Genomic DNA, 14,556 nt, shown 5'->3' on the forward strand with positions numbered 1-14,556 from the left:
TGTTGCCACATTTGTTTTAAATTATTTTTGTATTGATAATCTCCCCGATATTTTATGTAGGGTTAATATTTAAACACATTTGGCAAATGATAATGTTGTTTAGGAATAGTGGGTGGTGGTATGAAGGAGCCTATTTTCCTATTCCCCTCCTCATGGTGTTCTAGACTAGAATATGTAGGTTTTAGGCTCAATAAGATCTTTATACAACCAGATGATCAAGTTTAGATGTTTACTGAAGTACAAAAGATTCTAATGTTTTAAGCCTATTTAAATCAGAATGCCCAGGGCTACATTGGATTTGGGGATTCTCATCCTTCACTTCTGGTATAACCCACAGATTAACAGCTAGACTTACCCTTCTCCTATGGTTTATTTCTGCTAGATGTGAAAGATGTCAAGAAATTGGGGTTGGATGGACAAAGATGATGGCTGTGGTGACGGTAGTAGTTATGGTTTTCAGGACAGTCAGTTTTGTTACCCATAGCAGCATGCTGGAGCATTATGGTCAGTTATAATAGAGGTGGACCATATCAGAAATGAAGACCAAGCCAGATCTTATTTGCAGGGATTTGGGGCTGTTAATGCTTGGCCTAGTTGCTGCCTTTGTGAGTACTGAAGCTCATTCACATTGAGTCAGCCTTGCAGAATCAGGTGGCAAGGAGAGGGGGGCATGGCAGATGCCAAGACATTTCTCTTGAGTTCCCCAGCTGTTCCTCCCTGTTTGAAAAGGGATCTGTGTGTGCCACTTGGAATGGGAGAAGCATAGAATTGGAAGGGATGGCAACTGTAATCTAAGCCAACTCTCTACCAATATAGGAGGCAACATGGCCCAGCCTAAACTCCCTGAACTGCCCTCCTGCTTTCAAGAGCAATGGGAAATGTTGTCCTGTTGCCAATGTGAAATAAGATCCAGCTGTCATTTCAATTGTATTTCTTTATTTCCCTTTGCCAGTAGTGCACTCATCCAAACACCTTTTTGTTCATTGAATAATTGTGTTTTCAATGTTTAAATACAGGGAGCCCGTGAGGAAAGTGGAGAAGACTTGGCAAAAGCTCGTGCAGATGCCCAGGTAAGAAGAGCACACTTTTCTATGAATACAATGACACTTGCATGACCCTTGTTGCTTGTTGCTTTTCTTCCTTGTCTGGGAGCTAAATATACTGAAACTGATACTAGCTGGGTTTTCCCTTCAGCTAATCTCCTGCACTGTGTATGGAATCACATGCTTCTGGTTTCAAAAATTATACTCAAAGTAAAAAGTGTCTCAGAAACCCCACCCCAAGTGTTAGTGACTTCCTTATTGTTAGAGCCTGGCAGAAATGATGTGACCTTTCAGATGTTGTTGGACTGCCAGCCCTGCCCTACATAGCCAGTAGTAGGGGATGCTAGGAACTGTAGTCCAACAGTATTGGGAGACCTGCACAATTCCCACCCTGGTGTAGAATAAAGGCCTGAATGCAATGCAGAGCATTATATCTGATAACATCCTTAGCACTCTAAACTTTGCTCTCAGAATCACATAAATAAATAAATAAATAAATAAATAAATAAATAAATAAATAAATAAATTGCATCTGCTGGTTGGAAACAATACTGCATAAGACAGTATAACATCAAATTGTAATATGTGAAGGAAAATCCCTTGCTCTTGACAAAGATGGGGTCTTTCACAAGTATTTTGACAGAAGTAATTTCTTTGGGAAAGATGCAAAACGTATTTCAAATTTTTACTCCAGTAGATTAATACACCTCCTTCTGTGAAAGTTCACCTGAACCTAATGACACATCTCAGGTGGAAGCAATACTTCCCTGCTGCCAATAAGCATAGGGATTCTTCAGACTTCTCTTGTGATACTTTTTATTTATGATTATTCATATGGGCCTGTGTTGTTAATTTTTGGGGGGTCACTTTCAAGGTGGAAATTTCTGGGAATTAGCCTGAAACCTTTTGCATGAAACAAATGCACTAGCATACATGTGATTGTGAACAGAGAAGTGCTATGTAGGGGAAAGCACCCAGGCCCTTCCCAGACACCCTACATTTTCCATTCCAAATTTCACCTTTTCTTCAAAAGATCATATTCATAAATATCATAAATATCAAATAGGAGATTCAACTTTATCCAGGAGTTCAGGTTGCACATGTGAGAAGGAAATAGGGACAAGCATGCTGGCTGTGTCCCCATCACTACACATAAACTGGGGTCAAATCTCAGCAGTAGGGAATTTTTTCTACTTCTGTTTTCATGAGTACAAAAGGCACACCATTAACCAATTTGTGAAGACAGTTAGGATGGAGAAAACTAGCATAGTTATCCCCACTCTCCCTCATTGCATGAGCAAGCTGAACCCTTGAATAGGGCTGTAGGTAGTTCTGAATTGGAGGTAGGCAACTTGTTGCTTACTGTTTTATTTAGACTACCATTCTCATGAGCCCCAGCCATCCTCAGGTATTAGGCCCCAGTGACCAGGCAATAGAGGGATTGTAGTTCCTGGGTCTTAGGAGCAGGGATGAGTAACCCTGCTCTTAAGCCTGGTGACTTGAGCTACGGAAGAAGCAAGCCAGTGTACATCAGGAACTTTGCCTTGCACACAAAACTTGCTAAGGCACCATTTCCTCTTAGCTTAAAAGCAGAGAGACGGGAGGATTTAGAGAGGCCTCTGGGAAAGAAAGTGTGTACATTAGCCCAATATATAATATAGGGCAGGCTGTAATAATATGATTTATATAGACAAAAGTTCTTCTGTCACCCACTAGCTCAGAACAGTCCCCCTTATAATGAGTTCCAGCTTGAACTGGGGGGAAAATATGGCCAAATATCATAGCCATGGTTTAGCCATTCTCTTTTATTGCCTGATGATAGAGCCTGGCTACTATAACACGTGTGCTTGGAATGGCTGATGTTCTTCCTTACAACTCTGCCATCTTTTGTAACATGGGGGTTTAAATGAATTTCATTGATTCAGATTGACCAACTCATTCGGAGATGAAAAGCTTCTGAGGCATAACTGACAGGAAACAGTTTTGAAACAGGTGGTAAAATGTGTGATGCTAAGAGATGCTGTTGGTGTCCTTTCCATATGGGGGAGTGCTGATATTTCTGCATGCTTTTACAGGTTGTATTCTTTAATGTATTGCTTTTTTAAAGAAAGGAATGCTTGATTGCTGTTACATTTGCTTGGGCAAGAGAAAGAGAGAGATAAAGAGGCTGGTGTCTTAATACTGGATTTGTAGGTAGATTATGATAAAGCCCAACACCCTCCTGTTTCTGGGTTCAGAATTCACCACTACTGTCTTAGCCATTGAGATGGCAGATTGACAACATTCGCACATCAGGCTACTAAGGCCAACAACAGGAAGTTCTTCTCCACATTACTTTTCTACATTCAACGTGATTTGTCTTCCTTATCATGCAGACAAAATCGAGACTCTGCCATCTTCCATCTTTGCTTGCCTTTAATTTCTGTTGCTGATCTCTGCTTCACTACACACTTTCCACATACTTTCCAGTTCCTTCTTGGCTTATTTATTTATTTACAATATTTATATCCCACTTTCCCTCACCCCGAAGGAGACTCAAAGCGGTTCACAATATGGCAAAAGTCAATACTGCATAAACAAACAAGTAAAAATACAATACATCATATATAAAAACCAAATAAACATATAAATACTATAAAAACCGCTAAAAGTTATGAAACCAAGTCAGATCATCGTTTGAGTTGCTTATTTCTTTCTCACACCACAAGCTCATTGGAGCAAGATCATTGTAAAACTCAATATTTGTTCCTGTGATAGGAGATTAACAATATACAATATCTTTGTGCCAATGAAACTATATGAAGTTTATACAATTGTTTCCTTTTATTGCACACAAAACATTCATGTCCCTGCCCCTATTGTTGCCTTTGAATAATAGATAATGCCTAGATTAAATATAAGTCCTTATATTTAGCCACTAAATTGAACACATACAAACCTGCATCGAGTACCGTTAGCCCTACACTTTTGCGGATTTGCTTATTCATTGATTTAATTAAGATTTTCTCGCTAGGAATCTCTAGGTCAGCCAGTGTGACTCTGTGGCCAATGTCTAGTAGAAGTTGACCATACCATTGTGCTGGAAAACCTTGAGATTCCTAGAGAGGTGTTCTTTCAGATTTAAAAAATGTGGGGGTTGTTGTTCATGGTTTTCCTACTTTCATGGTTCTGCACCCCTAATCCCAACAAATGTAGAAGGCTGATTGTATATGGACCTAAGCCTCTGAAATGGAAATGGAAAGTTAAGTCACTTCTCTGCTGCTACCATTTAGTAGCCTGTGCTAATGCCATCTTCATTTTGAGATATGACAGTGATCCCATTTTATTTGTGAAAGCCAAGGAAAGACTACTGTAGGACCATCTCTGACCCTGTTGCCTTCCTCTCTCTCTCCCTCTTTCTCTCTGTTGTCAGGTTGTTGCTGAAACTCTGGTGAGTGCCTGTCCTTTGACACTTCCTTCAACATTTAAGAATATAGTTGGCTTTGACAGCAGTATTTAGAGAGCAAGATGGAACCAGATGCCATGCAGCCTTCTCAGGCTCCAGCTCCTCCTAGGAGATTCAGATGTGCTTTATTCTGTCTCCTAGTTCCATGCTCATTCTCTTAAACTGTTTCCACAGATAGCCATTGTCCATACTGTGGAAAATATTGAAAGTATGGGCAGGCAAAAATACTGAACACATAAAGTGCTGTCTCCTCTAAGAGTATGCAGAAGGCAAATCTGACTTTGAATTATTTAATAGTAGCATCAACAAAATATAGCATTATAGTTTCACTCAGATTACATTCACTGTTCTGAAATGAACAAAGCTCGAGGTAATCAAGAGTGGGCTTTTTATTTATTTGTTTATTTTAAACTCCATATGTATGTACATGTGTATTCTGTGGAAACTGAACCCAGGGTCCTCATGTAAAACGGGGGGGGGGATCTTTTAAACTGGGGATTAGATGTAAATTCCCATGACCCCATGCTGAATTAATATGCTTTGTTTTAAAAGCAAAACAAACTTCCAGGATAACATATTCCTTATTGTTAAGGAGAGTAAATTAGCAATATTTGGGGGGGGGGGGATTCTGTGGGCTGAAAAAAATTGTCAGGATGCCATTCTCATGTTATAGAGAGAATGTCTTGTCTGTCTGTCCATCTTCCCTCAGTTGTATTCAAAGAACAAGGAACTTTAATGATCCCAATTGTATTCTCAGTTTGGATTAGTTTGAATGACAACATGGTCACTTCCTAGGGATATCTGTTGATTCGTTTAAGCAGTGGCTCTCAACCTGTGGTTCCCCATATGTTTTGGGCTTCAACTCTCAGAAATCCTAGCAGCTGGTAAACTGGCTGGGATTTCTGGGAGATGTAGGCCAAAACACTGGGGACTCACAGGTTGAGAACCACTGCTTTAAAAAAAGTTGATCTCATTCAGCCAAACACATTCACAGTTGCTTGCATACAATCTGTGTGCATATTGTAAGCATAGGATAACACAGATAGTCTTCTTTTAGGGACAAAGAAAGAAAGGGGGATAATAAGAAGTGAGGGGAAAAGGAATTCACCTTTCAGCAGATCCACTTCCCATTTTGTCTTCCACCTTCGTAGTCTCCTAGAATGGCTGCAAGTTCTGATAGCTTATGGAGGAGCATGACAGAGGTGGTCTGAGGATGAAGATGCCATCTATCATCATTGGACTTTCCTCTGTAGATATGACAAATTTTGCTAAACTGTAGCTGTACAAGTCCTGATTGAAATTGGGACTGCATTGAAAAGCTCCAAGATCCAGGTCCAGATCAAATTCTGTATCTCATAGATCATCTGATTCTGGCCCTTCTTGCACTGCCATATAAAATACAGATTATCTGCTTTGAATTGGATTACATGGCAGTGTAGACTCATATAATCCAGTTCAAAACAGATAATGTGGATTATCTGATTTGATTATCTGGATTATATGGCAGTGTAGAAGGGGCCTCTGTCGTCAAAGATGTTGTCTGGCTTCAGATGCTGTATTAGCCAGGAAACTGAGTGCTTTGAACAAAGTTGGTAGATTAAGATATATCTCTTCTCTTCATATTCAAATAGATAAATAAAAGGAATATTCTGATAGCCATATAAGATCTTTTACTATTCTTCCCTTTGCATTTTGCCCCCAACCCATAATTTTTGTTGTTTTTTGCAGAAATTATCTGATGTTTCCGGTGATGATTCAACATCCCTTGAGACACGCTTTCTGAGCATCTTGTGTTCTCAGAGTTACCCTCAACTCAGGAGAGGTCAGTAATGTGTGCGGGCAGGGGAAGAAGTGACGGGTGGGGGTGGCTAGGCATAAAATTATTGCCCTGATCTTTTCAGGCTGTGTTAGATTGCTCTTTGGAAAAGAGTTGACTTGTGTCAACACCCCAGCCTTCAAGGGGCCTTCAAGGAGTAGGAGCAACTGATGCAGCCATCTCACTTCAAGAAAAAAGCTCAAGAAAACCAGGTCCTCTGGTCCCTGGAATATAAAACCAGGAGGTTAATTTAATCAGATGTACTTTTCCTTTGGAATCTTGACAAGCCATTTCTAGTTCGTGTCCTGACATTTCCATCTTGCAGCACCTAATTCCCCTTTAACCTATCAGATTCAAAATTACAAAGAAGTCTGTTTTGCCCATTCCAAGGCTTGGACCCCAATGTAACTTTGGACCCCAATATACCTATAGTTGGATCAGTTCTGTTGTCCTGGTGAAACTCGAATTTCTTACATTCTGCCTTGATCCTAACAGTCTTCCAGGAATTCGTTAAGATGACAAACCATGATGTGGCACATGCCATCAGGAAACGGATGTCTGGAGATGTGAAGGATGCCTTTTTAGCCATTGGTGAGTATCTCTTGCATGTGCATAATGATGGGCATACCTCCTCACCTGAAGCTACATTGTCTGTAGAGGGAAGACATTTTTAAATCTTGGCACACTGAATTTACCACTAATTGAGCATATTTCTCTAATTTGCATATATTAAGCAAGCTAACTTAACATTAGGAGATTATGTTCAGGTGAACAAAAATTTACAGGGAGAGGAGTACTTAGACTGTCTGGCTGTGCAGCTACAACCAGGTAATAGTTGCAAAGGGGAAGGAAGGTGAGGCAGTAATGTCTGACACTTAGAAGGAAGGAGGAAGCCAAACAATCTTCTGCATATATTTGTCCTTTTAGCAATATGTAGTATCTACAAAACTCTCCTTCAGCACATTGATTTTATTTGTGTCAGCGTTATTCATTGTCCAATTTAAGTACCCATACATCAAAATATGTATTATTATTATTTAAATAGGAACCCCGGTGGCAAAGTGTGTTAAAGCACTGAGCTGCTGAACTTGCAGACCAAAAGGTCCCAGGTTCAAACCCCGAGAGTGGCGTAAGCGGCCACTGTTAGCTCCAGCTTCTGCCAACCTAGCAGTTCGAAAACATGCCAATATGAGTAGATCAATAGGTACCACTCTGGTGGGAAGGTAATGGCGCTCCATGCAGTCGTGCCAGCCATATGACCTTGGAGGTGTCTATGGACAACGCTGGCTCTTCGGCTTAGAAATGGAGATGAGCACCAACCCCCAGAGTCAGACATGACTGGACTTAACGTCAGGGGAAAACCTTTACTTTTACCTTACATCAAAATATGGCGCTCCATCCAGTCATGCTGAACACATGACCTTGGAGGTGTCTATGGACAATGCCGGCTCTTTGGCTTAGAAATAGAGATGAGCACCAACACCAGAGTTGGACACGACTAGACTTAAGGTCAGGGGAAAACCTTTACCTTTTATCTACATCAAAATAAAAAAAAATACAATGTCATGGATTATTCTGACTTTGGTATCTACTAATATATACATTGTAGGATTTTATCTATCTTCTTCCTGCAAGGGATAGGAGAAGAAGATCTGAAATGGGGCATTGTGTATATTACCAATTCCAGACTCCTTTCTGGTAGTATTTTCATGATGTGCTCTTTCTTTTTGTTTGTTTAAAGTGATGAGTGTTAAGAACAAGCAAGCTTTCTTTGCTGAGAAGTTGTACAAGTCCATGAAGGTAAGTACATATTTAGATAAATTGGCACTTTGTTCTTTGTCAGTGCTGGAAATATTTTAGTACCTTTTACAAATAAACAAAGGAAACAGGATTGTGGATTCCCAGAAGTGGTTGTTTTCAAGGGGGCAAAAATAGTTAATTGCTCACTGGATTTGTCTTGCTAGTGGTGTCTGTCTAAAAGTAGAGTGGATGTGGGCAAAATGTGGGCTACATGTACACCTCAGCCCTTTCTGGCACCCTCGTGTGTTCCCCAGAATGATTTTAAAAATGTCAGATTGCTGACAAAGTGTGGCAGTAAACTGCTAAATATGCTTAATGCAAAAATGAACTACAATACTATCAATGGAATAATCAGTATCACTGGTATATGCTAGGATTTAGATGGATGCACTGTCACTTAGTTTGGTTCCTTGTTTTCTTCCTCTGAAATGGATAGTATCATCCCCACATCCTCTGAGAGGAACTATATGACAATCTTCTTGTATTCCTGGGCTCTTTTGAACCTCTTCACCTGTTTCCATCTTAGACAGGATTTTTCCAAAAAGGAAGTAAATGAAGTATCACTTCTTCTGTGTCAGAAGCTTTGGAAAGTATGGTCAAAGGGCCAATAACATGAGCTAGAGCAATGGTTCTCCAGGTGTTTTGGCCTACAACTCCCAGAAATCCCAGCCAGTTTACCAGTTGTTAGGATTTCTGGGAGTTGAAGGCCAAAACTGCTGGGGACCCACAGGTTGAGAACCACTGAGCTAGAGGCTTTGGAACACATTATTGGTCATTTTTGTGGAGAATTATTTTTATCTCCAGTTTTTTTTCTTTGTGAGGTTGAGCAATTGCAGGGATCATTGGGACACCTGATAGCTTTGAGGACTCCATGTCACCATTCATCATTATTAGAGTTCAAATATAGTTCAGTCAGTTTTGAATGCTAATAACTTAGATGTAATATTCATTCAGATATACTGTAGCTGATTGAACATGGATTTTTAAAATCCTTTTAAAACTATTTTTACTCAACATTATGTGCCTGTAGCTTTTTACAATATTTTAACGTGATAGTGTTTACACATGCAAAAAACAAAAAGTGTGTCCAGTCTGAAAAGTAATCCCTGACTCTAATTAGCTGCCCAGCCCAGCATTAGAGAGATCCCTATGTCCTGCAGTCAGTTCAAACAATGCAGTAAAGTGGAGATGACTTTGGAAGACTTGTTTGAGCATCCTATCTCAAATATAGGACTTGATGGCAACAATAGAGGAAGAGTAAAGTAAAGCAGATGTCTGAGGAATCATGTGGGTCACAGCACCAGATGCCCATTCACAATTCCACTTTAACTACCATGGTTCCATGCTATGGAATCCTGGGTTTTGTACTTTGGTGTGTAGCATTAGAGGAGCTCTCTGGCTGAGAATTTGAAATAATAATAATAATAATAATAATAATAATAATAATAATAATAATAATAATAGACTGACAAAGTTCTGAAACTCATTGTCCCCTCTGCTTTTCATTATTGCCATGATCCCTCTGTCAACAATCTTACAAAAAACAAATCTCGACTATCAAACATCTAAGAAATCTCACAAAATTTCGCATCTGATGTACATGGATGACCTGAAACTGTATGGGAAAATGGAAACTGAAATCCAGTCTCTGACTAACACTGTCCGAATTTTTAGCACTGATATCAGCATGGAGTTTGGCTCGGACAAATGTTCGACAGTGGCATTGAAGAAGGGAAAAATCATTGAAAGTGAGGCCATAAATATGCCTAATGGCTAAACAATAAAGTGTCACCAACCAGAGGCCTATAAATATCTAGGCATATTACAGCTGGACAACTTCAAGCATGAACATGTGAAAACTGTGGTCAGCAAAGAATACACACAAAGGATCCGAAAAATTATCAAAAGCAAGCTCAATGGAGGCAACACCATCAAGGCCATAAACACCTGGGCCATACCTGTCATAAGATATACTTCTGGCATCATAAACTGGACACAAGTGGAACTGGACAATTTGGACAGAAAAACAAGAAAACTCATGACCATTCATCATTCACTGCACCGTCGCAGTGATGGTGACGAGCTATACCTGCCTCGAAGATCAGGTGGCAGAGGACTCTTGCAAGTAAAACAAGCAGTCAAAGAAGAAGAACATGCCCTGGCAGAATATGTAAAGCAAAGTGAAGAACCTGCTTTGATTGAAGTCAAAATCAGAAATTCCTCAAAGCACAGCAGACAAAAAACCAGTACAAGAAAACCACACTACAAACTAGAGCTGACAGCTGGCACAACAAAATATTGCATGGAAAGTTCCTTGACAAAATTGAAGGAAAAGCTGATATGGAGAAGACCTGGCTCTGGCTCACGAATGGGACCCTGAAGAAGGAGACAGAAGGCCTGATCTTTGCAGCCCAGGAGCAAGCCATCAGAACAAATGCAATTAAGGCCAAGATCGAAAAATCAGCTGATGGCCCAAAATGCAGACTGTTAATCCCAGGATGGATGGAACTTTGGTAGTTAAAGTGCAATAACTGAGTGGTGCTGGTAGGATTCAACTCCGAAGGAAATGTACATTTCAACTCTGGTGTCAGTCGAGCAAAACAAGATGTAAAGCTTCCCTGTAATTATCTACACAACATCGTTGTTTATAAATAGTAGTCAGCTCTCTATTTCCACAGATTCCATATCCACAGAGTTCACCATTTACAGCCTGAAAACATTCCAAAAAGTATAACTTGATTTTGCCATTTTTAAAATTTATTTACTGTATTTTACCCCGCTCTATCTCAACCCCAAGACATAAAAACATACAAAATACAAAATACATTTTGCATTAAAATCATAAAACAGTAACATATAAATACATTTAAATAAGCAGTAGAAAGCATTTTATACAAGGGACCTCATTTTACTATGTCATTGCATATAATATGATGTGAGCATTCATGGATTTTGGTTTCCCTAGGGGGTCCTGGAACCAAAGCCCAGTGGATACCAAGGGCCCACTGGATCCAACCTCTGAGTAGTGCTTGTTTCTATCTCTTCAAATATTTTGCTAATAGCAACATGAGGGAAATCCCCCCACTTCCTGCCCAAATCCCACTCTGTCTCTCTGTGTCTCTCTGATTGGTTTATCAATTTCACAAGGGTGCTGGCACAGATGACCGAACTCTCATCCGGATCATTGTCTCAAGAAGTGAGATTGATCTCCTCAACATCCGCCGTGAATTTTGGGATCTTTATGACAAATCACTGTCCCACATGATTGAGGTAACCCTGACTTCCACCAGATTTTTTATTCAAATATCTGCACTGAGCTACACTGTTTGCTTGTTGCTTAGTTGTTCTTCTAGCAATAAGAGTTCTGTTCAAACATAGATAAATAAGATCTATGTGTAATCATAGCAGAACTAGGAAAATATTCCTTTTGTACTGTTGAATTCTTGAATCTTTTCATCACCATGCCACTGGCCATACTGGCTGGGAGATTTGGGGAGCTGAATTTTTTTTAAAAAAAGAAATGTTGAAATAAATAATAGTAAAGGTGCTTCAAACATTGTGATCTCCCCCATGGAAATTCTTGTTGATTTTCCTATGATGGATAAATGCATACTATAATACTGCAAGTGTTTGACCAGCTGATCTGAGTAATGGCTAGATCATTTTGCACACTTAAATATTATCCAGATCATTTTTTTCAGAGTGAGCTACTTTTTACAACAATCCTTATTCAGGCCTCTATGTGAAAACATTGGCTGCAGAGTAGCTTATTGGAAGCCAAAGTTAAGCAGATGTAATTAAAAAGCATGTCTCTCATTACAAGTACAGTAGAGTCTCACTTATCCAACATAAACGGGCCGACAGAACGTTGGATAAGCGAATATGTTGGATAATAAGGAGAGATTAAGAAGAAGCCTATTAAACATCAAATTAGGTTATGATTTTACAAATTAAGCACCAAAACATCATGTTTTACAACAAATTTGATAGAAAAAGCAGTTCAATATGCAGTAATGCTACATAGTAATTACTGTATTTATTAATTTAGCACCAAAATATCACGATGAATTGAAAACATTGACTACAAAAATGCATTGGATAATCCAGAACATTGGATAAGCCAATGTTGGATAAGTGAGACTCTACTGTATATCTTGTTCAATGATAATTTCATTTATTGTGGAGAGATTTCATTTATTGTGGAGAGTTCCCAAGGAGAGATTTTAATTTCATTTAGAATTATAAGATTTCTCTGTTAGTTCTCTGAGGGGATGACATAGGAGGCCCTGATTCAAAGTAACAGCCATTAATCCAATTTGCAATTGTACAATGCTTCAAGCTGGGCAAGCTATAGGCCTCCAGATTTTCCTAGAATCATAGAACATGGGGTTGGAAGGGGCCCTGAGAACTATTGAATTCAGCCCCAGCTCAGATAACTCCCAAAAACACATGCTGAGACTTCAGTAACAATCATGTTGCATGCTTGACTTTACATTTAAGGTTGATCAATTGAAGACATTCCCCAGTTTATGTTTTCTTGCTGTTATGCTCCTCTTTCCAGAAGGACACATCAGGAGATTACTGCAAAGCATTGTTGGCCATTTGTGGAGGTGAAGAGTAAGAAACTGTAGACTGCAGTAGAAACTCGCCATCTCGTCTGAGCTGTTGTCACTCACATTTGTGCAGCCTAGGTGCCACTATTGCTTTTAGAAGCTTTGGGGGATATTTTGGATCCCACCAAGAGGATTCACTTTGTGTTATGGGGGGAAATGTATCACACAGAATAGCTAAACATTGCAAGCGGCAAAGACCACAGAAGTTGCTCAGTTTGATCGGTGCGGGAATTGTCTAAATTCGTATGACACTGCCTTGTGTGCACATTTCCAATGAAGAAACACTGTTACGGGTGTTTTAAACCAAAGAAATAAACTGTTAAATGTTGCTGGCCATGAGATATTTCTACTTTGTGTTATATGTGTGGAAGAGACAATCACATGAAAATAAAAGGATCTAATTTTAAATATAAAGTCATCGAATCAGAGAGTTGGAAGAAGACACATGGGCCTTCAAGTCCAACCCCCTTCCTCAGTGCCAAATCTTCAGGTAAAACACATTACAGAGAGCTGTCTCTTTTTGAAGACATCCAGAGAAATCTCAAGACAATTGGTTCCATGACTTGAACCATTTTTACTGTCACGAAGTTTCTTTTAATGTTCAATTGAAACCTACTGTCCTTCAAGCCATTAGATCTGACCCGACCCTCTGAGGCAGCAGAGAACAGGTCTACCCATCCCACTCTATGGCAGCCCATTATGTATTTAATATGACTCTTATTTAAAGCACTCATGCACTTTTACCATGCAGCTGTCCACAATGTAACCTATTGTTGAGCCTGCCTCAACAGTAAATAAAAGATGGGCAGGAACTTGTTTTCTTGCACTGAATATCAGAAAAACCTGAAGTCATGTCCAACCTTTCCTACTTTAGAGAACCTCCCAGGCTCAGTGTGATGGGGCAAGTTTGATCTCAGTACTTCAATATATTTTAGGAAAGCCCTCATCTTTTTTCCCACACTGAGCTTGCAAGAGACCCAAATCAATGAGAACATCTTTATAGTCTTGTGATTCCCTGAATCTCACCACAAAGACCACACTGTTCCTGTACGTCATGTGAGGAAGATCCTGGAGATATTTTGGACAATACTTTCCACAATTGCTTGCTAATTGCTATGGCTCATGGGAGCTGAAGCCAAAAATCAATAGATCCAGATTTCCCCATCTGCTTTTTTATATTCTCCCTTTAAGAGAGAGCCAAAGAGATTAGTGATCATAAACAACAACTGGTTATCAAATTGATGAATTCTTCACCCCCATGGATCTTACTGTCTCACTTCAAATGTGTCTGTTTGCCCACAAGTGGATTAGTTGCTCACTAGCATGGCTTTCCATCTAGCCCTAGGCCATTGGCATTCAGATACTACATGCACAGTGGCTTGCACACAGCTTATTTTAAAAATGGGTACAAATCATGGGTAATACAGATATGCTTCCTTGCATGTGAATATCTAATTTGAACCTCTGGTCACATTGAAGCTCATTTCTTTTCTTGCTGGCTTCCCAGCAATGTAGATTACTTGAATTAGAAGTTGCCTGAATGGAAGCCCAAAGAGAGAGATTATTCTGAAGATTGATATGCAATAGCTGTGCAGCTGTATAATTCTTAAAACCTGAAATAGCTTCACTGAGGCTGATACAAATTCATATTCTTATCCCACACTCTGAAGGATATGGATTCCCCATGCAATTTTATCCCATTGTTACTAATCTTTCCCATCAACTGATTTGAACCTCCCTATCTACAGTGTGAGAAGAAAGTAGAACGTTTTGAGCATCATAAATATTTTATTTTTGTGCATTAGCTTTATTTATATTCCACCTTTCTCTCAATATAGG

The 14,556-nt window shown here is 39.5% G+C and overlaps 1 protein-coding gene across 5 annotated transcripts in view; it reads left to right on the forward strand.

The window, feature by feature from the left end:
- anxa6 (annexin A6) overlaps nucleotides 1-13,045 on the forward strand; it is a 66,563-nt gene extending 53,518 nt beyond the window's left edge. For 3 of the 5 annotated variants that reach the window (XM_003217443.4, XM_008104807.3, XM_062970279.1), the window contains 7 exons: nucleotides 1,017-1,070; nucleotides 4,456-4,473; nucleotides 6,217-6,310; nucleotides 6,800-6,895; nucleotides 8,046-8,104; nucleotides 11,252-11,374; nucleotides 12,666-13,045. In XM_003217443.4, the coding sequence (XP_003217491.1) occupies nucleotides 1,017-1,070; nucleotides 4,456-4,473; nucleotides 6,217-6,310; nucleotides 6,800-6,895; nucleotides 8,046-8,104; nucleotides 11,252-11,374; nucleotides 12,666-12,725 (504 nt within the window). In that variant the 3' untranslated portion in view covers nucleotides 12,726-13,045. The remainder of the gene's footprint in view (nucleotides 1-1,016; nucleotides 1,071-4,455; nucleotides 4,474-6,216; nucleotides 6,311-6,799; nucleotides 6,896-8,045; nucleotides 8,105-11,251; nucleotides 11,375-12,665) is intronic. The other 2 variants (XM_016991489.2, XM_008104808.3) reach the window with 2 other exon arrangements.
- The last annotated feature ends 1,511 nt before the right edge of the window (nucleotides 13,046-14,556 follow it).

This window comes from Anolis carolinensis, chromosome 2, assembly GCF_035594765.1.
Source record: "Anolis carolinensis isolate JA03-04 chromosome 2, rAnoCar3.1.pri, whole genome shotgun sequence".
Lineage (NCBI taxonomy): Eukaryota > Metazoa > Chordata > Lepidosauria > Squamata > Dactyloidae > Anolis > Anolis carolinensis.